Below are 24,601 nucleotides of genomic sequence, written 5' to 3' on the forward strand. Positions count from 1 at the left end.
AAGTCCTTCTGGATGTAATACAACAGGCAGTCTTCACTCAGCCTGGCATGGCAGGAAGCATCTATCTGATAAGTGAACTATTTTAGGTAAATCATTGTGCCTATAAAAACCTGCTTTGTTTGTGTATGGGTGGAGCTCAAAAAGAAAAAAAAAGAGTACCACTCATGTATTAGTCATGGTCAGACCTCATTGTCCAGCCCAGGGAAAAAAGAGGCATCACCTTTTTAATTGTGCAATTCTAGAGAGAACTGAAATTCTCATATAGTATCTAAACAGACCTATGGACCATGGAGTGTTTCTGGGATGGAGCCTCCTAACAGATGCACTGGAATCCAGTGTTTGCCCTTATGTCTGTGGATTCTGGCCAAAATCCTGTAAGTCTTAAGGACTAGTTATGCCATTTTTGCTTAGAAGACATAAAGTATAAAGTGCAAAGCAAATCTCATGGTGAACTCTGCACTGCAAATGGGCAGAAACTAAGATAGTTGTATAGTTATGCCATTTTTGCTTAGAAGACAAAGTATAAACTGCAAAGCAAATCTCATGGTGAACTCTGCACTGCAAATGGGCAGAAGCTAAGATAGTTGTGGAAGAATCTGTTAGTTTGAAGTGCAAATTTTTCAGTGAGGAAAAATCCAAAAGATTTAGAAATTTCCCACAAACATACCTCTAAAATGTTATATCAGTCAAAATATTTTGATAAAATTCAAAGTTTTTACCTTTTTTTTAGTAGACTGATCAAAAAAAGAAAAAAAATCTGAAAAGGTAAACCAGAGTATTTTGCTCTTATAAAAGCCTTTTTTAGTTTTAAATTCAGTAATACTTTCATGAGAACCTGTACTCATCATGAAACATCTTACTTTGAATTGACGTGTAGCATCTCATCTTCTCTCCCTAGTTCCTTATTTTATTTACAGTTCTATAAATAGGTGTGCATGGCTCTCCTGCACTGGCAGGAGCAGGGTATGGGGACTGATGAGTGCTTAGTGCAAGAGATGTCAGTACTATGTAGAAAAAGTGATTTTACCATCTTTGAAGAGGTTTTTTTTTCCTCTTGTCATCTCTGAGCTCAGTCGAGCTCTGGATCAAATGTGCAAGTCCCAGAGTGGTTATACCTGCCTGCATCAGGAAGGAATTTGGCATGGTGTCTGCCTGTGGACATTATTGGATTTTACCAGGTGCTGCTGTTGACTGTCTAGACCTACATTAATCATTCTTTGCATGAGCTGAGCATGTTTGCAGGCTTCTTTATGCTGTAAAGGTCTTTCCCCTATGGGTTTCTCTGCCTCCCACAACGTGTTTCAAGGAAATGTATGTATTTGCAATCTGGAGGCTTTCCACTCTGGGGCGACTGTTTTATGGCACTGACTGGAATTCCTGGAGCTGTTCACCCTGCACCATTCACTCACTTGTTAAGTCACTGATGTTGTGAACTGATGAATTAGGATGCCGTGTCTGAGAGCCCAAGCACTCCTTGCCCAGATGAAGGATCCCTTTCCTCATGTGAAAATCTGGCAGTGCTGACCATAGACTAAACTCCACAGTGATGGCATGTGAAACAACCTTCATGGTCTCGTTGCTTGAACTGTGGAAAAAACTCATAGTACAGGCAGAAAGATCCGTTTATTTTCTGAATCTTAGCAGTTTGGCTGTGCTAAACACAGCCTTATATATTTATTTCTCCTCTGGAATCCAATGGATTTGAATCTTCAGACTTGCTTCCAATAGCCTCTGCTCATCCAAACCTTTTCAAGAATGGTGTGTTTCTATTTAAACATAACACTAATACTTATTTTTTCCAGCAAATTTCAATAACATATAATTTTCATTTGGTAAAGCATTTTCGTTTTGTTTCTGCTAAATCATCTCAAATGCAAGACTTTAAATGCTCAAGAGAGAGTTGAATGGTACTTACTGTTCAAATATTTCTTTGTTGTAGTAACAAATCTTTAAATGTAGCCCTGCTTCAACAAAAACAAAGCCCTGATTAATTTCATATTTATCTCAGCAGCTGTTTCAAGGAAGACCTGCCAGATATTGATCCAAATATAGTAGACATGCAGCAACAAAAGGGGAAGAGGGTAAATAGGTTTAGATGAAGGCATCATTTACCAGCAGAAACTTAACAGGAATGTGAAAAATTATAGCATTTGTCCTCCAGTTTTGGCTTAAACAGCTGCGATCATGCATTTTTTGGACACAGCTGTGTTTTATATCTTTGCTGTTTGAATGAAGACAGGAAGCTTCTCAAATAGTGTTTATTTGCTCAATTAAATAGGAGGCCAAACGCCTGCAGAGCTCTGGGTCCCAGTTCTGGTCTGGGTTGTAACAATGCAGATCAGGAGTTTTACCTGGGTAGGAGAGAGCTCAACACAGCCCTGCTGAGCCCTGACAGAGATGCCAGTGGGACCTGCACCTCTCAGAATGACCCCCAGGCCCTCACAGATTCATGGTTACATATTGGAAAAAGCTTTTCTTACACCTAGGTGGTGTCCGTTCTTCTTACCTTACATCATTTCACAACAGAATTGCTTGGAGTTCAGAGCCATTTTTCCTAGATGTAAAAATTGAATACAAAAATGAGTGACTTGCTTGAGAATTTCAGGAGAACCCATCTGGCACCAGTTAGCTCCTGCGGCAGTATATGGGATTTTTCTGCCTTTCTGTTCCCTTCCTGTTATCTTGGGGCCAGAGGCAGGGGTTGAATGTGGATGTTGTGCAGCCCACACATCTGCATTCTTGTGCCATTCACAGACACACCTCATGTCCCCTAAGAGCAGTGGCTGGAAACCAGAGACAGGAGGTTTGTCTTTGCCTGGACCTCACTGGCTCCAAGTCTTTTTACAACATGTCACTGAAATTTCACTAGATTACTGCTTTATGTCCAGCTCCAGCCACTGTGAAACTGGCTTTGATTTCTCTCTTTCTTTTTTCAAAAAAAGAGAAGTGACAATGAGTGATTCCTTTCCAGTGCTGAAAGAGAATAAACAAATTTAGGTCACAGTAAGGAAGAAAGAAAGGATTAATTGGAAGTGGAGTCTGGATGGCTGTTTCTTCTCTAATTGCAAAAAAGCATTGTGAAACCAAGTTCAAAAGTGTAAAAAGAAAGATCTAGGATGACAATTGTCCACCTACAGTCTTTTAGGTAGCTGAAGTTCTCTGGTAGGAGCTTGCTGTGAATTGTTACTCCAGAGTAATGATGGTCTTGGGTTGTGCATCACTAAATTCCTCCCCTGGTGTCTGATATAGCAGCACAGAAGGGAGATGTGAGGATTAGGAGTCATGAGTGTCCCAGGATCTTTGACAAGACAGCCTGTCTCATCCTGCTGAGCAGCCACTGTCACTGGGGATGTGGGTGACAGCTCAGACTGACACACACATTTCTTAACTGGGATAATAAGCAAGGTACCATTTGCTGAGAAGTATTACATAGAACAAAGTATTTTAATAAATAATGCTGGTTCAGGAGTGCTTGGCAAACAGGTCTATTAAAAATTGCTTTATCTGGTCTTTTAAATGTACTGGAAAGTAAATTATGAATACAGGCACTGCCTGTTTCTATTGACAAGGTGAATTCAGGCTCAACGTGGTGATGTGAAACCAAAGTACGAAAGTCTGTAAGTGATGCTGATTATAAACCTCTCTGTCTGCTTTTACTTCCAAGCTGAGTAAATAAACCACACACAAAATGAATAAAAATTTGCAATTAATCAAAAATATTAACACATAAATCACTGAAGTGGTCCTTGGTGCATTTTGATATGGAAGCTAGGCAGCAGAGTTAGTAAGTTCTCGTATGAAATGAGGCCTTTGGGATAACAGTTTGTGCTTGGAAGCTTTTACATACCTGCTTTTCTCCTCTCCCTCCCCCTGTTCCACCCTCAGCTTGTGAACCAATTGGCTGACTACAGCCACATTCATCAAAGGAAGGGTGATCTCAAAAATAATTAATTTCCTGCAGATTTTGCTCCTCTGTATTGATGCCTGAAGAGCTACTTGTTATTCTGACAGTGTCTCCTGACAAGGTTATGCTGACCTGCCTTAAAAGAGACCTTGCTCTCCCTGTTAACAAATCATATTTAGAATGAGATGCTGGACATGTCAGATCTGGGCTTTTAGTGGTCCAACAGGAATGCTAAATGTGCTGCTTCATCATTAACTCATGACTGCAAAATGGGAATGGAGATATTATGTTATTTCAGCTAATCAAGTGCTGAAGCTTCCAAATGCCAGAAGCTTGGGCCAAACCGTAAGGGTGAAAAATACACATAATCAATAGGTATCTGAAAGATTAATCAGAAAGCATGAAGTCCTTAAATTCATTTGGTACCCAGCAAGCCAGCTCTTGCCAAAGAAAACACAATTTAGAGCGTGCCTGAATTAAAGAGGAAATTTGAGAAAATAACCTTATGAAAGTACCCTAAAAACCAAAATAGAGGCATTTATTTTTACAAAATTATCACATCTGCTTCTGAGTTTCAATTGTGTGCCTTTTTTTTTTTTTAATCCAGATCATAAGTATTATTTTCACAAACATTCTTGGGTATTTTTATTAGACTTAGAAGCTGGTCTTTGTCTTTGCTTAAAAGCACTGGAGCAACTGAAATGACTTATCAACTATCAAATAATTTCTGCTCACCATTGCAAATTTAGTCCAGATGAGCACAGCCAAAAGGCTGATGGATTGTCCAAATACCTTGATTTGAGTGTTTTTTCCAGTTTCTGGTCAAATATCAATACCGGAAAAAATTAAGCAGCACAATCAACATTAATTGCCATACTAAAGTGGTTACTTGTGCGTAATAGATATGTGTATTGATGTATCATCTTGGGAGCCAGGAATAAGCCATGTCTTGCTAGGAAAATGTGGAGGAAGCTTGATTGCTACTGATGCTTTTCCCGATCAATTGCTAAATTGGGAAGGGTTTGAGTTGTTGCTTTTAAGCAATAAAGTTAATAAGCATGGCTAGTCTATTCGAAAGGAACCTCACATCATTTCCTCAATCCATGCTGAGGTAACTGAAGAAAAATGACTGACTGTCAGAGATGACAGATTGTCCAAGATTGCCTCATCAAAGTTTATCAGAGCTTCATTATGTCTAGGCCAACTTTGTTAGGATGCTGTCAATAGCTGGAAATATTTGGATATTGCTATTGGTTTTTTTTAATAAATTGCCTGTGAGGTGTCCCCACAATTATGTTAGCCTTTTGTGCTTTCACATCCGTGTTCAGTTTTGGTCTTGCAGACCATTATTACTCATTATTTTTAATTCCCTGGATTTGCATTTATGGTTTCCTGAAAAGTAATTTATTGGAATTTATTCCAGGCAGCTGAAGACTGTAGTATGAATATAGGTAGCTGAAGACCTCCAGCAAGGCAGGCTCCTTAAACAAACACAGCATGGCAGATGGTCCCTGTCCTGAAGAGGTTACACTCTAAATAGTTTTCTTATCTCACTCTTCTTTCTTTGAGATGTTAGTACCTGATTAGTGCCTGGCTACCTGTTTGTGCAGCATAAGTGCTTTCAAAGGCACCCTCTCTGCAGCAGGCTCTGCAACTGAAAGTAGAAATGATGAGCAGGCAGTTTTCTGTCTTGCAACCATTTAAACACTGTTAAATAATAGCTTTTGACAAGCTGGTTTAGAAATCAGGTGCTAATTTTCTGCAAAAAGTCAGAGCAATGTGGAGTTATCACTGTGCTGGGGCAATCAAATTGTGTAGATGAGACTAAAGACCCACAGATTTCATTAGAGGTTAGTACCATGCATCACATTAAAGAAAAAAATTTTAAGCAGAATTATTTCTGCAAGAATGTCACCAACACTCTTGAAATAAAGTTAGATTTTCTCAAAATGATAAGTATCATCCATTTGTATGTTTCCTGCACTACAGTTCAAAAGGAGCATCCACCTTTGCACTTTTATATTTTATACAGGAGTTTACATGCCTATGTGATGAATGAAGTAGGGAAATTGTCTTTAGTATAAAGAGCATTGTTTAGAGTTTTGTATTATTGGTGTAAGAGTGGTTACATGTTGATGTGTTTTGAACGTAAGAATTCTGTGATTATTCTTCTTCCTTTCCTCCCTTTCCATCCCTCTTTCCCATCAGTTTCATACTGAAAATGTACTAAGCTTGTTGGAAATTTCGTCTAATTACAAGGATTGTGGATAGTGCTCACAGTGAATATCTGCTTGTTCCAGGGGAAGAATCAGAAAGCATTCCCAGCCTGGTCCTCAGGATCAGTGACCATTCTCCTGTGTCCAACAGAAAAAGCTGGGGAATCGTTGCCATTTCTTCTTCTACTGAAAACCTGCTGTGAAATCTCCAGGACAGTAGGAGTTTGGGGTGTTTTGGAGCATTTTTTTGCACACACACGCTTAGGCATCATGTGCTGATGGGAGTGGGTGGCAGCACTGCCTCCTCTCTGCACTGCTTCTCTGCACCTCACAGGCCTGGAGAGGCTGTAAACCTTCAGCAGACAGACTCCAGCCCGTATTGACATTTCTTGGTTCCCTACCTGGAATATTTGTTTTAATGCAGGCTGAATTTCTAGTTGTGGTAGTATATAATCAAGGGTGCCAAAGTGTCACACTGCCTTTACAGCTAGAGGCAGGGGTTGATTTTGGATCTGTTTGTATCTAAGACTTCAGGTTCATAAACAAAAGACTTCAGTCTTCTTGGACATTCCTGTTCTGCTTACTGAAACAGGTTTTATCAGTAAGTATTAACTTACTGTTTTACATCAAATTAGGTAAGTTGGCAGGTTAGCAGGGGTGAGGGGAGCTGGAATGAAGCTAATACTGTCTATGCCTTGCTGTGGTTGCAATAGATGGTGGTGGTGTATTTATTTGTTTATGCTAGAAAAGACAGATTGCACTTAGCTGTTACTTGTCCTCTCTTGGGGCTCTCCATGTGTCTGTATGGCTCCTGCGTCTCTCTGTCAAGTGTTTGAAGAAATCCTTGGGAAAGTGTGTTCAGGATAACAGGGATCAGTGATTTGGCAGAAGTTCCTGAAGGATCCTCCAAATCTTTGCAAGAAAAAAAGGAAAAATAACACAAAACACAAACCCCTTTCTATTCATTCCTCTCTGATTTGTTTCCTTGTCTCAACTCTTGTTCCAAAAGGCAAGAGGTGGTAGCACCCCCAACAAAGCTTCTTTTACAGCCTTTTTTTGGCATTAGTTATGAAAGGATTAGATGACTGACCTTTCAGCAGTAGGTAAAAGGAGAATAAAAAGGTCTGTATTCCTGACAGTGTTTGGAAGTGCCTGGTCTCCCTAGCTTTTATTTGCTCTGACTGTTGTATTCAGTGTGCTCTGGATGTGCCAATACTGTTAAGGCAGAGGACCAATCTTGTTGTCTCTGAGTGCTCCTGCCTGGAACTATGTTGAGACTGTTCAAGTTAGCAAACTCTCAACATACATCCGTCCATTGTGCCTCTCTGAAGTATATTCCTGTCCTTGTTCCAGCCCAGAAACCTAGTTATAAGCTTTACAGAGTTGTTTTCTGTTGAATATGTAGGAGATGGATTTTATTAGCAGAAAGAGTGTTTTAAGATGGTAAAGAGGTAGAGTGCAGTGAAAATCCTCCTGTGTGTTTGTGCACAGGGAATATTTCTTTGGAGTCTTAACAGTTTTACAATTTCTACATTATACTCATACTTCTTTTTCTGAGGATTAATGCTACTATATCCCTTGAAAAGTTATGCTGAAAGCTGCACAGAATTGACTTGAATTGACATGTACTTTTATTCTTTCTCTTCTTGTGAGGAAAAAGAAGAGATGTGTTTGCAAGGGAATACTGTGGTGTTGTTGGGCCCCATGCATTGCCAGTGACCAGGCCACATAGCCCTTGGACTTCTGAGAGGGAGAAGCACAGGCTGGGGGCAAAGTCTGACTGCAGATTGAAAAACGTCCCACAGCATTTGGAAGATCAATCCCAGGGAAAAGGGCCCCAAGGATAACAGTGCACATGCTGAGTCACAAGGGCCTTCCTGACAGGGAGTAATTGCAAGGCATTTTTCAGGACATGACACTTTTCTGGAAGTTAAACTTTTTAAAGGGGCCTCTAAAAATGAAGGCACCCAAATCTAAAAGTGGCTGGTAATGCTAAGGCACAGGACTTGTTGGTTTTGGCTGGGTTCAATATGTTGAAAGCAGAATCCATTGTATGTACACGTAAAGAACTTCTATACAGATGTATTTAATTCTGTTTCCAATTGTGTGAAAGCATGTATGCTTTTTAGTGAGTATTTGAATTACACGTGTTTAGAAAATTAGAGATTAGACTGTAATCTGGACACTTGTATTTCATGTAAATTACATTATAGTCAATTTAATATGACCTTTCTTATAGCCTTTATACTGTACTATCTCTTGTCTTTTATGTTAATCATTCCTTGCTTTGCTCTGAAGCACCAAACACCAGCAACAAAAGCCAAGTGTCACTGTGGCTGCCCACAATATTAATTATCATGATGTGCTTTTATTCCTGCAGTGAAGATGTTTGCAAGCGAGGATTCACTGTTATTATCGATATGCGGGGATCCAAATGGGATTTGATCAAGCCTCTCCTAAAAACCCTTCAAGAAGCCTTTCCTGCTGAAATTCATGTTGCCCTGATTATAAAACCTGATAATTTTTGGCAGAAGCAGAAAACAAACTTCGGCAGTTCCAAGTTCATCTTTGAGGTGAGAGCCATGTACAAATGAATTGAAGCATTATCTCTGATAAGAACTTTTCTTCAGGTAAAAACCCCTGTGACTGAAAGCAAAAAATACATCCAAGGGCAGGTGGCAGGAGTGTGCTGATGATCTGGCATCAGGTTGTTTGCTGAGCACTCTGGTGAAATGAGTTTTGCATTTCATCCCAGAGGTTCACATAATTCATTTTTTCTGAGGGATTTTTGTGGTATTTATTTTTGGTGATGTTGCATTAAGTATTTCCTTTGAATCTCATAGAAAATAAACCCAAAAACCACAACACCAAATTGGTCAAAGTGCTAAAGACGCAGTTTTCTAGATGCAAATGTATGAGTTTGTTAGTTTACCTCTAACCAACTTGCACCAATGGCTTTTTTTTTGGTTAAAGACATTTGCTAAATTTTCACCTTTTATTTCATTGAGATTTGCAGTTCATGGACAGCATTAACAGAAGTAACCAGTACATAACAACTGCATAATTAAGAGGAATTTTACTAACTTTGTTGTTGATGTAGACAAACCAGCTGTATACTCTGTAGCACTTCCTTTTTCTGTGAATTTCAGCTTCTTGCCCAAAAAGAAGCTGAAATTCAGGTGCATGAGGTGCTCATACATCAATCATGCCATGCCATGACTTAGTCATTGTGTTGTTTTTTAATAATTCACTGAGAAACACTTACATTGTTGGCTGTTTTACCAATCCATTAATTCAGAGAGACACAGAAATTTTGCATCTCTGGAACGCAGAAGAGAATTTGGCTATAGCTCTTAACGTTTACTGCAGTGGAAGACTGTATTTAAGTATATATTTAAGTTTTGTTGAAGTCAGTGTGATATAAATGTGTCCTTATTTTCAACCTGTTCTTGCAAGGACCCTTGAATTTCTGTGGGGAATTAGATTGGTGGTACTCATTAACACAATTTTAAATTATTATCACATTTTAAGTGCTTGTAAATTTTCACTCCTGTTTCACAAAATGCAATCAACTCATAAATTTTGCTTTGATTAAATAAGTCTTTACACTCCTTGGCACCTTTGAGGACAGATAAAGTAACAGAGTTCAAGTATGTATTTTTAGAAGATTTGTTTGGTTTTAAAATTAATAAATACCTTCTGGAGGCTTGACATCTATTTTTATTATATGGAATTGTTGTGATGATAGTAAAGAGTAAACTGTGACCAAGTTATGCTTCATGTTTGCAGCTCTGAGTCTGTATTGTTTAAAAAGCTCTGGATTCATTTGTTGTACATGCTGGAACACATTAAGGGTATTTTCATTTTGTGTGTGCTATCAGTGCCTTTGAGCCTTAGTCTGTCTGCAGGGCTGCTCACATGGATGTCCAATGGTTCACAGATTTTTGGGCTGGAGGAGGAGAGTCAGTGCTTTCACTATGTATTGGACCACCTGCAGACATAGAATCATAGAATGGTTTGAGTCCTTCAATTCCAAGATTCAAACAAAGACTTCCTAAGCTGTGGTCCACCCTGCAGTATACACACCACAATCAAGGAACTTCTATTGAAAGGATTATTTTAAGGCCAGATTTCTCTTTTGAGCTTAATGGAAGCATCATGTGTGTGCCAGGGCACTGTGGGACCCTTAGTAGACTCTGATGAGCTGGATTTTGGGGAGTGAGATTCTGGCACAGTGTTTCTGTGTCACAGTCCAGAGTGAAGCATGTACATAGATCTTCACCCAGGAAGAGAAGAAAAGTGTTTGTTTGATGTATGTGGATTCCAAAGTTTTCTGTCACTTTGACGAATGGACCAGGCAGCTTATTTAGCATTAATTCAGAGGTGCCTTCAAGACTACTTTCTTTCTCCTGCTGAAAGAGGCTAAATAGTGGACAACAATTTTAAAATTGATTTCAAAAAGAAGGATGAGCAATGCCTAGGAAACAGTAAGCACCTACCTGCCTTATTAAAACTGTTTTCATTAGAGTTTAAAGAACTATGTAAAAAAATCAAACCTGAATAGAGAAAATTTCTGCTGAATTTGAGGAATAAAAAGCCTTTCTACTGTCTCCTAATGTCAAATTCTCTGCATGATTTAGGGCAATGTTTCCATTAGCCTGACAGACTGCAGGGAGATGCCCAAGTGTTAGCCATGAAGAGGAGTATTTTCCTGACAGGCAGTTAAATTCTAAACTGAATTATCTTCAAGGTCTCAGTGTTCAGGTCAGGGGGTATAAAAATTTGAAAATGCTCTGAAGCAACACACTTACCTTCTCAAAGTTTGTTTGCTCTTCCCACTGCCCTCCCTTTTCCTCAAAGCAAGGAATATTGCAAGAACATTTTAATATAATCTTTCTCCTGAGCTTAAGTTCAAAACAATCTCAATTTTAATACATTGCAGAATGCCTAATATTTTTGGATGAATACAAATTGGAAGAAAAAGCCTATTGTTAATCTTTAACCAGTGGCTAGCCTACTATTTTGGATTTAATTTTGGATTATGGTCAGGATTTTAGGTGTTTTTCTTTGTAGATGAGTTCTATAAGAGTGCTGTGATTATTGAGTGCCTCCATTTCTGAAGAGCACAAGCTCTGACATTCTTTAGAGGCCTGATCTTCAGGGGATAGATGTGCAGTCACTGATGAAGAGACAAGCCTTTAAGGGCTGCCAGCTTGGGTGTTAACATGAGAGCACTGAAAATCACTAGTTACATATGAAATCCTATGCTCCTAATTTCAGAAAGTATTTTGTCTAAAACAAATGGGAAAAGCTATAATTTGCCGTGTCCTTAAACTGTAATCTGCTTTCCAGACACCCAGTGCTTTTCTCTATCACCAGTTACTGAGTGTGAATGAGTTAAAACCATTTCTCATTGATTGTGTATGATTCGTGAGCAGTACTTTCTATTGGCAATAAATTCTAGTTGTTAATACTTCAATGACATTTCACTTTCACATTGATTTTTAGCTTAATTACATTAGAAATTGCTAATATGAAAGAGTGGCAAAAAGCCAACTGGAATAATTTGGAATAAGAAACCCAGCTGTTAAGGCAGTTTGCAATACCTGCTTCAGTTCATGTACCTGACACTTCTGCTTCTGTGTAGCTGCTAGCTGGGATGTAACACAAGTACTAGAGTACTTGCAATGCCATGTACCCATTTAATGAACAACCATGTCCAGATATCCAAAAGCTGCAATAAGTCTTCAGTGTACAACTGGGCTGAGGAAATCTCTGGCAGAAACATTTTTACTACATGTTTTTGATAGCCAGGCCAGCTGAAAAAGATAGGCATTATTCCAGTAAATATCACATATTTTAATAATTATTATATACATTTTATATTTTATTTATATTTATTTTAAAAATTATTAAAATAAATAAATAAATGCAATTAGCCACAGTTTTCTGTCCAGTTAATGTATCAAAATTAAACACAGTCCTTGACATTCTTTACAGCATTCCTTCAATTTGTGTTGATGAGGAAAACACTCGCTCCATGTTGTTTCTGGGTTGTGCTGTTAATTCTGACTGGATGGTCCCTGATTTAAATGCTGTCCCTTTCCCTTCCTTAGACAAGTATGGTGTCTGTGGAAGGCCTGGCAAAGCTTGTGGATCCTTCTCAACTGACAGATGAGTTTGAAGGGTCCTTGGATTACAACCACGATGAATGGATAGAGCTGCGTGTCTCCTTGGAAGAGTTTTTCAACAGTGCCATCCATTTATTATCGAGGCTGGAGGATCTCCAGGAAATGTTGGCTAGGAAGGAGTTTCCAGTTGATGTTGAGGGCTCAAGAAGGCTGATTGATGAGCACACACAGCTTAAGAAAAAAGTGATTAAAGCTCCTGTGGAAGAACTGGATCGTGAGGGCCAGAGGTTATTACAATGCATAAGATCCAGTGATGGTTTTTCTGGTAGGAACTGCATTCCTGGAAGTGCAGATTTTCAAAGTCTTGTGCCAAAGATCACCAGCCTTTTAGACAAGCTGCATTCTACCCGGCAACACTTGCATCAGATGTGGCATGTCCGCAAGTTGAAACTGGATCAGTGCTTTCAACTCCGGCTTTTTGAGCAAGATGCAGAGAAGGTAATCTCTTCCTTTTTTTCATGCTTTCAACAAGACTCTACTGCAAGGGTGACTATTTTCCTTCTGTAAGTGGTAACATGAGTTGTTCATCACCAGTGTAAATCTCGTGTTGCCAGCAGATACACTTCATGTGACTCGTAAACCAAATTCACCCAGCTAACTGCTGGATGTAGAAGGCATAGTAATATCCAAGAGTAATTTTTCTGTGTTCCTTTTGGTGAAAGTTAATCTGATTTTCTGTCACATAATGAGTAGATTTGGTAGACGTTTGCATAAGAACCTGGCTTTTTTTTTTTCAAGCTTCTCTTAGTAAGCTTATGAATATATTTATCTACTTGTCACAGCACTGAAAGAAGAATGTTTTTCAGGTTTGAGTCACTGTTATTATTGTTTGCACTTCTTGGAGTCTATGGGAAATTTCAAGTATGGGTTTCAGGGAATTTACTTTAGAAAACTGTGTGGCACTGAAGCCTTGACTTTCTTAATGCAGAAGTGCTTGGCACCTTGTTAGGTGATTTTGTGAGAGGTCTTTGTTGGTACATTTAAAATTCCAGGCCACAGAGGTGGGGTATTCTCTGTGGAGGATCCTGAGCTCTCAGACTTGTGTCTATCTAGTCTGTATATCCATCAAAATGACCAGTCTCTGAGTCTCCTCTACTTAATGTATTATCCAGTTGTTTCACTAATGTGTCTGCCTGGACAGACCCAGGAGGGATTGCAGAAGAAAAGCAGACTCGTGCGCAGGGGGATCTCATGAGGATGATTTTTTTTAATCAGCTACTAGTTAGTGTTATTTTCAAACATCACTGAGAAGCACATATGCGTAAGGGCATCTCATGAGGATGATTTTTTTTAAATCAGCTACTAGTTAGTGTTATTTTCAAACATCACTGAGAAGCACATTGCTGAAACAAACTTAATCTTCAGTAGTGCAGAACAAGATACTTGACATTGGTTTTCAGTGCATTTGCTAAATATTTCTAAGACTTGCTAGGACTGAAAAAGCTCCATCATTGTATAATCAATCCTCCTGTTGGGAAAACCTTGAATTCAGATGAGTCCCTCTAAAATAAGAGTCACTGCAGAACCACTCAAGGATGCATAAGAGCAGAGTTTTAATTCCAAATGCTACAACAGTACCATTCTCCCTGTTCCTTCTGTGTCATATGCTATAAGAGGGCACTCGCTTGTGTCCTTCCCAGTAGTGGCTGTACTTCAGTCAGTACATCACTGTGGATTTTCAATTTCTTTGGGATTATTCAGATGACCACTGCTTATTAATATAATTTTATAATTTATTATTCTTAATATTCAATAATATTATTAGTGAATTATTAGTATTTAGGAAGTTATTATAATTAATACTTTTAGAAGCTGAAAGGCTCTCAGATCAAGTCAGTGTTTGAGAAGTCCTTGTTGCCAAGCACTGTTCTGTGGCATTGAAGGAGGTCTCCAGGGAGTTTACTTTCTGCACTGGCATGAAAGGATGGTGTGATACAAGTCCAGGCAATGTGACAGCAAAGCTCTTTGCATGTGTTATTCTGAGATTGATATGTGTAAGGTCTAGGCAAGTCAGAAAATACATGAAACTTTTGAGATGAAGGAAGAAGCAGTGAGAATGTGATTTCTGCCTTTGTAACACTGGCTGTCTTGAGCAATTCCAGTTTGACAAAACCAGGATTCTGCTCTTCTTTTTCTGCCTCACATTAACTAAACACACACTCAGCGTCTCCCTGCTTGGGCACTGCTTGCCTTTTCTTGACTTCTACATTTTCCCAAGGAATAGAACATATTTTCTTGTTTTATATTCCCAAATCTGTGCTTTTAATCTTCTCAGTTTGTGAGTCCCTAAAATTCTTCCCGGAAGGGTTTCAGACCCTGTAACATCACATGTCACACATGTAGACTGATGTAAAACATTGATGTGCTTTTCCTCTGTAGCTGCCTTTCTCAGGTCTCTGAAGTAGTCTGACCACCTCAGACTGGAAAGTACTTTTTCATAAAATGTCCAGAGCTAAATCCAGCCTGAGTGCTGTCTCCACTGGAGAAATAGCCACCAATGTGTCTGTGTATTGAATTTTAGAGTTTTCTGGTACCTTCATTTTCTCAGTTGCATTCTACTCAGGTATGGTAGCAGAGCCCAGTTACTCTTCATCTCCTGGAGACAGACACAGCTTTTTGTATAACCTGGACATGTAATTTAGTTCTAATCAAATGATAACTCTAATAGCCTGTGAAAGCTCCAACTCCAAGATAAAATCCTGAACATAAACAAGGTTTCAGGGTCTTTTAAAATATCTCTTTGTATTCATGGGATGATATTTCAGGAAACTTGTTCTAAATAAGAAAAAAATGGACAAGGACTTTCATTTTCTGGACATCTCTGATTTCAAAAATGTCAAGTGTCCTCATTGCCTGAAAAGTTCTTAAAAATGGGATGGGGGAAAAAAAGGGACACAAGGACTAAAACACACAGTATTTTAAGGAAGGTTAAATTTTGAACCCTTTGGTATTTCAGTACCCCAGATTTTAAAAGAAAATCAATTCACTTTTCTTCCTCCCAGAGATCCCCTGTACTGGAACATTTATGGCAGACACTGCCTGGACACAAAAAATATTTAAATTACAGGCATTAAAACTTACAGAAGTCTGTATATTTGTGTGCTGAACTACTCATATTATTGCCAAAATAAACAGAGGGGGTGGCAGTCACAGCCTGGGCTTCTCCCACTCAAATCAGTGAGAGAGAGCAGGGCTTTCTGTAGAGAAACTTTGTCCCCATTCAGGCCTTTAGGGTTTTACTTTCCTGTTCTGGGGCCAAGGGAAAGGAGAAGTGGGGCTATCACATAGGCGCAAGCAGTGCAGTGAGATTGAATCTCCAGATGGAGACTGGAAGCTCCTTGAAGCTCAAGTCAGCAGGCAGGTCAGCCATGTGGGGAGCTTTGGCAGAGGGGTGTGAGGAAGTTCACATGCTGTGCAGTGCTGACTGTAATGATCTGCTGATAAATAACACATTTCAGCTGCTGGCAAAGCCCTGACCCTCACTGTTCAACAAATTTATTCCTCGCCAGCTAATGGAGAAATACGTATGTACAGATATATATAATTTTGAAACTAGAACTGAGGCTTCAATGTGTTTTACTGGGTAAGAGGGAAAATATTTTTAGTCACCAGTAACATTAAAAAATGCGTCCCAGTCTAAATGGAATATTGTTTGAAACAAAAACCCCACAATCAGCGTAGATCCAAGTATTAGAACTATCTGAGAAATGATAATTGCTTGGTGGAAATCTGGACAGGGAGAAGAATTCAGGCAAGAGTCCACATGTTTTACACTTGAATAAATACCAAAAAAAGACAAAAATTATACTTACACTCTGTACTTTCCAGCTTTTCTGGAAATCATTTGTAACTGGCACCCAATTTGACTTTTGTAGGAATTTCCACATCATTTTGTGTTGGTTCCACACCAATTTTACTACCCCAACATGGATGTGAATGAAAACCATCTATCATGATGTAATCAGCGTTGTCCATGTCAAGTATAAACAATACAGTCACCAGCTGGACTGAGCTGAGGGTCTGCACTGTAAGCTGCTCACAGCAGAGCATGGAACACTGTGGGGTCAGCCCCAACGGGAGGCAGAGGGGCCTTGGAGTGTTCTCTCTGTCCTCACCTCCCCTTCTGCTTCCTGGCTTCCCACGCAGTCCACTACACAAAGGAGAACTCCAAAAGAAGGAGTTAGAAAATACCATGAGTGAATTTCATTGGAAGCTTGCGGTGGGAGAAACATTTTATTTGGATCAGGCTGGCTTTGTAGAAAGTCTAGTGGCAAACCACAGGCCACATCTAGTCTTCAAGGAGCAGTGAAGTAGCAGGCTTACGGTTAAAACCATCAGCCCCGTGTAAACCAAGGCTTCCCTTTGAAAAACACAGCTCTGCTGTGATTTTCCCTGTGGAGCAGGTGATGGGAAGCTGTGCAGGCTGCTGGGGCTGCCCTGGTGCTGCTGCTCTGCAGGTGTGTGCAGGGACAGGGAGTGGAAAGCATGGATAACTTACAGCTCCTACTCCACAGCAGCTCTAGCTCCCATTTCCCAGGTGCTGTGACCAGCCTGGAACAACAGAAAGAGTTCACTGAGTGCGAGAGTGATGGGAATGTGGTTAACAATGTCAAATTCATAGATCGGAGCAGGTTTGGAGGAGTGTGTAAGCAAATGGTTAAGAGGAATAGGGTGCAGTAACAGTTGCAGCAGTTCTCCTGCATCCTGCTCCCTGTGCAAGTGTGGGCAGTGAGACCACGGCACTGAGCAGACACTGCCTTCCTCCCACTGCCTTCCTCCCACTTCTGGCCCCTTCCTCAGTCAGGTCTACTTGAATAAGGGAACTGATGTATTATTCTATAGAGTAGGTGCTATTAAACTCAGGCCCCATGGCATGAAATAAATAATGTGACATTTGGTTTCTCAAGGAAGAAAATCACAGATATGTCAGCTGTACTTGAGTCCTGTCCAGTGTACAGTTGCAATTCCCAATGAAAGAATTGGAAAGACTCCTATTAATTGTCAGCAGCACATAATACCCATTAACTAAAGGTATACTCATTCTGAAATGCCAGATGAAATTTAGGAGTTCCTAATTTAGAACGTCACTTAACACCAGGCAGAGTTAATCTAGAAAAATAGAGAGAAGCTCTAGCTCAACAGCAAAGTCAGGAATATCCAAAAACATATAATTCAAGTGTTTGAGTCATGCTCATACTGGTTTTGGAGTGTTACACCTGCCAAGGGTTCATGTTCCTCAGAAGGAAGGAATGTTCTGCAAGCTACTCTGTCTAAAAAGGTGCAAAATGGCTTTGGTGGATAATAGAATACAAAATGTGGAAATTCATGCTGTGGTTTAGGTCGGAAAAGATGGCTTTAAAGAAGGAAACATTGATATCTTGATGTTTGAGAGAAAGGAAACTATCAGTACATTTGTGATTATGTGACACCCGCTTTAACTCTTTTGTACATTACTTCCCCACATTGCATCTGAAAATTCTGATGCTATATGTTCTGTAATAAAATGCATTACAAAACTGATGATATGATCCTTCTTGCTAATAGGAGGCAGTTTATTTTATTACAGTCCATTAAGTAGAGCAATTGTAGCTGCCCTTTTAGTCAAGGGAAGCAATTCCTAGAAATGGGTCCTAGCTGACTTTCTGGAAAAGCAGTATAAGAAAGATTAAAAACCAAGTTTGCTTCCTTTTACATTCCACATCACCTCTAAGTTTTCTTCTTTTAGCAGTGTCAAAAGACCCTTGAAGTGATGCATAAAGCAAATTTATAGTGTTTTCCATTTTGCAACATGTCATATTAACCCTTAAGGACTTGCATAATTCCACCAGGCACAGCACCTGGGACGGGCTCCTCTGACTGAGATAAAATCCACTTAGTGAAGGGCCATTTCCCCTCTCTTATTTCACTGCTGGAAGCACTTTTTTTCTTTGATCTGTGCTATGTGTCATATATACAATCACCTCAAAGATTTCATGTGAATTATTGGCTTACAATTACTGTGAGAGGGATGTGTCCCAGGGAGTGAGAATGGGAAGCCAGTGAGGAGAGTTCTGAGAAGGTGACAGAGGGACCTTTCATATGTGAAATGAATAAAAAATGAAGGAGTTCTGGGGAGGTGGTTGATTAGGACTGGTGAGGAGGCAGGAAGCACATTAAGAGGGGACAGAACCACAGTCAAGATTAATAATGAGAGCACATCTGAAGTACATATGCCCCATGTGCTCTTTGACTATGAAGGGATTTGTTACTGAATGAATAGTATTTAGCAGTTAACAGTAATAATCATACAGGCATAATAATAATGGATTAGACATGGATTTTTGTATAGGATTTAGATTTCATTTAAGTTACGTGAACACTGAATTGGTGTGCAGAACTCAGCATGCTCTGGATTTTCCATCTAAGTACTTACCCCATGAATATCAGAACAGCACAGTGAGTGAGCATTGCAATAAGGAGCTTTCCTGGAGATTCTGAACACGGGGGATGTTGTTAGACCTGAGGTAAGCTCCATAAGACTTCTGCCATGAAAGGATTCAATAAGCTTAGTGTCTTCTGCAGAGGTATTTGACTGAGGATCTAAGTGAGACTCATTTAAGCATGTTTCCATCATCCTTAGCCTATTTCAAATGTCTTTGCAGAGAAAGGATAGGGCCTTGGGGTACAGATACTGCCTGGGAATACTGGCTGTCATGTTTTAGAGCATCCATGTGTTTGCAGAGAACTTTATAAGAAGAGTGACCAAGAAATTACTGCTAAGCAAAAATGAAATCCCTTGCCCATAATTCCAGAAAAAGAGTTCTCAGAGCACCAAGTTGTTGGTGGTACCTACCCCTCTCAGCCCAAAGCAGCTGCTTCTCCCTTCAGGGGAAACAACTCAGTTTCAGATTAGTTTTAGCTGTAGCCCTGATCTAGTTGCATTTTGATGCTCGAGGTCTCCCTGAGATGTCTGCTAGAAAGACAGACAGCCTGGTCTTGTAAAGCAGAGAGTTTCAGCTGCTATTGAAATCTGTGAGGGACTCGAGGTCTCTATCAGAGCTGCCAGTGACAGCACTGTGTGAGCTGGAGTAGTGTGGCATTCTCTGGTACCAGGTACTGGCTCCAGCCCTGCTGGTGGCAGGGGCAGCTGTGGCCACCCACTTATGGTAAGGAGACCATGTCTCCATCTGTGCATGCTGGTCTTCCCATCCCAGGATTCCAGATATGTTAGTTCTCATCTGCAACATTTGCCAGGGCTTGCAATAGTCCTGATATGTAAAGAACGAGCTTTGAAATCAATTCCTGACTAAAGTGGTTCTTATTTTTATTATATAGAATAAATATATAGATCTCTACATTTACGGATCTGGACTGGACATTACTCAAGAGTCTTTGAATTTAGTCAAAGTACTTTAAGTTGCCTTAACATATTTGTCTTTTTTCATGCAATGGACTCTCAGATAGAGCACGTAGTGTCTGTTCTCTCCTGAAACATTGTTTCCAAATCTGGCATCTTCTTTCCCATGCTGCCAATGACAAATGCTTTATTTTATAATCTGAAGTTTCCCTTAGCATATGGTGCTTTTTTTTTGCTATAGAGATTCTCACTAGACAACTGTTCATAGACTCAAGCTTGGGATGGCAGTGTTGGGAAGGAAAGTCAGCTATCGGCCAAAATAAGCTGCCATGTGATTAGAAGGTCATCATGTCATCCCATGATTTGTTCTTAAGCCCACTCTGAAACTGAAACAGCAAAGGGCAGGCCCCATGTTCAACATGAAGTGTTTGCTCTGACACATCATTTCTCATACAGCCAGAAGACAGAAAATAAGTGCAGATAGGTCCCTAAATTGTTGGATTGGCAGACACTATCTTACAGTATCAGATCATAAAATGTTGGAAAGATGATTATATAGGTGATACGGAAAGGAGGCTTGAATTGAGCCTGAGCTGGTGCATAAACAGTAAACAATAAATAGATGAGTGTGTGTTTGTATGACATCTAGCACAGTGAGGTCCTGGATCTGACTGGGATATTGGTAGTTTCCAAAAAGAAATGCTGATTCTCAATTTAGAATGGCCCTTGGAGATGTAAGGTTATGAAAACATTCCTATGGAACACAAATGTATATCCACAGAGGATTTGGGTTGCTTTGGCATATACTGGGAATATTCTGCTTCACTTAAGCTGTTTCGAGCAATAACTCTCCTGATAGCATCAATCAAGGACAGACAAAGGACCAGCCCAGGAAGTTCATATCAAAGGGGGAAACTGTTCATCTATTCTTAAAAATCTGTGTATTTCCCCAGATGAACCTATGCCAGCTCTAGTCACTTGTATTTAATTACTTCACACTTCCCAGAACAAAGGAAACTCTAATAAACAGGTGAGAATTGAAAGCATGTAGCAATAACTCTATTGTAGCAGGTTTTAATTAACTTTCAGTGTTTAGTCAAATGTGTTCTTTATCATGGTTTTTTTTTTTTTTTCTGTAGCATTTTAAAATAATTGGATTTTTGCTACTGAGTACTGCTTTTGCTTTGTCTTGAAGCACATCAGTACTCGCTGTCATAGGTAAGCCACTATGAGGTATTCTAATGCAGCTGGATAAACAGTACAATGTTCTGAATGTGCCTTTACTGATATTTTTTGGAATCTCAGTGGTGGCATAACAGGTTAATGGAGTTCCCATATTATTTGGGTTTACCTGGTCTCAGAATTATTTTGTTTTTTAAACAAACAAAAGAACAAAGTTTGCCTAGAAGCAGAAAAAGCATTATAACAAGGGGTGGTTGTGCACAGAGCATTGTGTTGACAGCTCGTTGTGATGCTGTGAGTGTAGATGTCATGTGCTAAAGAGATTTCATAGTGGAATCTGCACCTTCCCTTTTGGAAGGCTCTGAGAGTGGCAGCTAAACTGTGTCAAATCTGCCATTTCCATCACCTAGTCAAGGGCACCAAAGAATCATTGGTGAACTGTGGGGGCAAATCTTCAGCATCTATAACAATAAATTCCTTGCAAACCCCTTCATCTTTAACAAAAGGATGAATCCTGCCTAGCCTGCATGTCTCAGTTCAGAACCTGCATGCTGGCACTTGCTGTCTTTGCAGGCTGCAGTTCTGAATTAAAGAAGCAGCGAGCTGACATCTGCTCGCTTTTATCGGAAGTCGCCTTCTGACAGGTTGCTAATGCCATCCACAATTTGTTGCTCCCAATCTAAAGTGAAGAGTTGTCGGAGCGGGAAGTAGTCATGGTGGGCTCTGTGGGAAGTGTTCATTACTTTGACCACTGCTGGTCACACTTAATAAGATCCTGTCTTTGGTACTGGTAGGAAAAAAAAAAAACCAACTAGATTTTTGCAAGATCAGGAGATCATTATAGATGTCTTTAACTTTCCTCAAAGCACAAACAGAGCTTATTTCTGCTAATTGGACTGCTAAAGAAAAAAAGTCTTCATTATTAGTGATGATCCAAAGGAGCTTGCAGCTTCTCCACCGTGTCAAGCTTTTATCCTGCTACTTACCTATTTATCAGTCAAGACCGGGGGGGGGTCTTCCCTTGTGTGCCAGTAGCATTGTGAATGTTTGCATTTCTGCCTTTCCATCTATCAGTAGAAAACTTGGGGACAAAGCTAAAAACCACAGGACAAATTCACAAGTACACACCAACTGCTCTGTGCTGCTCCAACTGAAAGCAGCTACAAGCCCCATTTTGCCATCTGGTTTAAGGAAGTGTGGAATTGCCTTGCCTGCTGAGCAGAGCAATACAGGGATCAGGGTAAATATACATATATATATCAGAAATTGTCTTCCTTGTGGCTGTGATTCTCGTGGTGAATGTCACCTTCCATTGCTGCAACCATCACTCTATGGCAAAGGGGCAGGATGCTTTTGTAGCCTCCTATTGACATTTCTATTTCTCCTGCAATAAGTCTGCTGCTGGTTCAACAGCTCTGAGGGTACAAACATCCTCCCTTAACACTTCCATGACCCAAGTTCAGACTCCAGAAGCAAAGAACACAAGAATCTTCTGAAGACATTTATACTAATTTTTCAGATGTGGATAGCTGTCCATCAGGAAGGGCAATCATCTGCCACACACTGATTTCTGTTGAGCTGGATTGGCACTGGGCCAGCAAAATTAAGTGCAAAGGATGTATAGTTCAAAGTTAAAAATTGGGAATTCAAAACCGCAGGGGTTAACTGCCTTGCCTCCTGTTGCACAGGAAGCCTGTCCTGCAGTGGGAGTCCCGATGTGATGTGTAAAATAAACATCTCAGTGCTTTCCTTCTTTCTCTATTAATTCATTCTGCCCTGTACTGCCAGATCCGGTGGGGTTTTTTTTTTTTTTCTTTTCATTTATTGGCAGATAAACATGTTGCCTCCACAGCACTTGGAGTTGAACCTGATCTTTTTGCTGGGAATGTAAAATCACTAACAATGCCTCACTCCACTGCAGCTCGGGGTGAGGAAGAGTTGCGCGTTTCCTTCACGCTGAGCGTGCCCTGTAGCACAGTTCCATCATCTGGGGCCGCCCTGTCCCACTGACACTGGAGCATCCAGCACAACTTGTGACCTCTCAGTGCAAGGGGCACAGCCAGCACTGCTTGAGCCATGGTGTAGTTCCTGCTCTGTTTCCAGGCTCCAGCAGCCTCGCTGCCCGTGCACCCCTGCCCGTGAGGAAGCGGCTCCGCAGCCACTGCGGCTGGAGCTGGAACATGGTGTGCTCTGCTATTTGTAGTTTCCTGCTGCCGACACGGCATACGCAGTTACTATTCCTCCTGCTTCCTCCTTGAACATTAGAATGGGTCCAAAAATAATTGAAGGCAGTATGTTCTGATGGAATATTTTTGCATTTGCAGAAATTTCCTCCTTCTTTCGCTTGCCAATTTTGATAGGGAGCGTTTTGAGACTGTTTCAGCATCTCCGACTTGGCACCGCTGGGAGGGACAGGAATGCTCCCCTGATCAGTATGGCACAAAAATGAGTTTGGGCACCTGAACACAGACTTAAAACTAATTTTTAAGGATGATTATAGCATGTTTTAACCACGAAGTTCTGCTTTAGCTAATGAAGATGAGAAGACCCAAATGCTCTAGAGGGTATCAAAGCCCACACATCTAGAAAAAGATGAGAAAGCTGGGGTTTTTTTTAAATTTATTGCTTTGATCCTCAAAAAGGTTAGGTGGCAAGAGACTAGCTGTCAGGAAATAATGTAATTAAGCTGTACATGAGGTTCACAGACTTATTGTGCAGCATCTTTCAGATGTTGCCATGTGATTATTTCTAAATTAATGTCTTCCTGGCCTGGCTGAAATGCTTTCAATGGCCCACACTTGGCAGAGCTTGGGATCTTAAAAGTGTGTCTTAAATTACCCTTCATATCTATTTATAGAGAGCAGATAAAGGTAGGTGTACAGCTGAGAGGTTGTCTTCTCTGGAGCTGGTGAGGGTTGAAGAGGAAAAACCAGGAGCGTGGTCTGTGGATAGCTTCCAGAAGTATCAGTGTCATTTTAAACCAGGTGACTCTGACTTTTCTTCTTACAAATCATGCACATTACAGAGAATGTAATTCAGAAATATTTTCTTGAACCCTCATGTCTTGCAAGATCCCTCTGTATTATTTGGCACCAGTCCTGGATGCCTGCACAGGTGCTGAAGAGGTGTCACAGACAAGACAGTCTTGAACTGAGGAATTTTGCTCAGTTTAAAGCTTATGAACACAAACTTCTGATCTTGATTTGGGTGTTGAAAGGAAAAAGCAGGACACACTGCCATAAACACCTATTTTTCACCAGCTTAAATTTCCCTCATTTTTGTCTCGGTTTATACCCAGTCCATCAAAAGTCTTTTTTGGTGGGCTGGTGGGCAGTGGGGCATGTCAGGGATAATATTCACATAAGTTTATTTTTGCTGCTATTACATATATTCTCTGATTCTTATTTTTTTTTCTGCTGTTGTTCCTTAGAGTTCCTGCTCTGACATGGGCCATTCATCCCTGAGGTGTGACCCCACAGTGTGTCTCCAGCACACTGTTCCTCAGCACCCCACAGTGTCCCTCAGGAACCCTCATTTTCTTTTCCTGACACCTTGTGTCCAGGTGTTCTCTGTCTGATGGATGCTCTGGCAGCATGGTCAGGCACTGGCATGTGGTGGTTTTCCCTGATGGGCCTCCCCTGGCGTCAAATCTGTAGGAAGTGGATGGTGGCAGCTCAGGACCCCCTGAAGGCCACCTTGTGAGATCCAGGGATGCTGCCATGGGGGCAGTCAGGAGTTTAAAGCTGTGGTTACACCCAGCTGCATCTCTGGG

General features: G+C 40.4%; 1 protein-coding gene across 10 annotated transcripts in view; it reads left to right on the forward strand.

Annotated features, from left to right (window-relative positions):
- The window catches only part of KALRN (kalirin RhoGEF kinase), a 474,406-nt gene that overhangs the window by 184,807 nt on the left and 264,998 nt on the right, over window positions 1–24,601 (forward strand). For all 10 annotated transcript variants that reach the window (XM_039698296.1, XM_039698264.1, XM_039698216.1 and 7 more), the window contains exons 4-5: window positions 8,501–8,693; window positions 12,237–12,749. In XM_039698296.1, the coding sequence (XP_039554230.1) occupies window positions 8,501–8,693; window positions 12,237–12,749 (706 nt within the window). The remainder of the gene's footprint in view (window positions 1–8,500; window positions 8,694–12,236; window positions 12,750–24,601) is intronic.

Source organism: Passer montanus, unplaced genomic scaffold (genome assembly GCF_014805655.1).
Source record: "Passer montanus isolate IOZ18808 unplaced genomic scaffold, ASM1480565v1 scaffold1, whole genome shotgun sequence".
Lineage (NCBI taxonomy): Eukaryota > Metazoa > Chordata > Aves > Passeriformes > Passeridae > Passer > Passer montanus.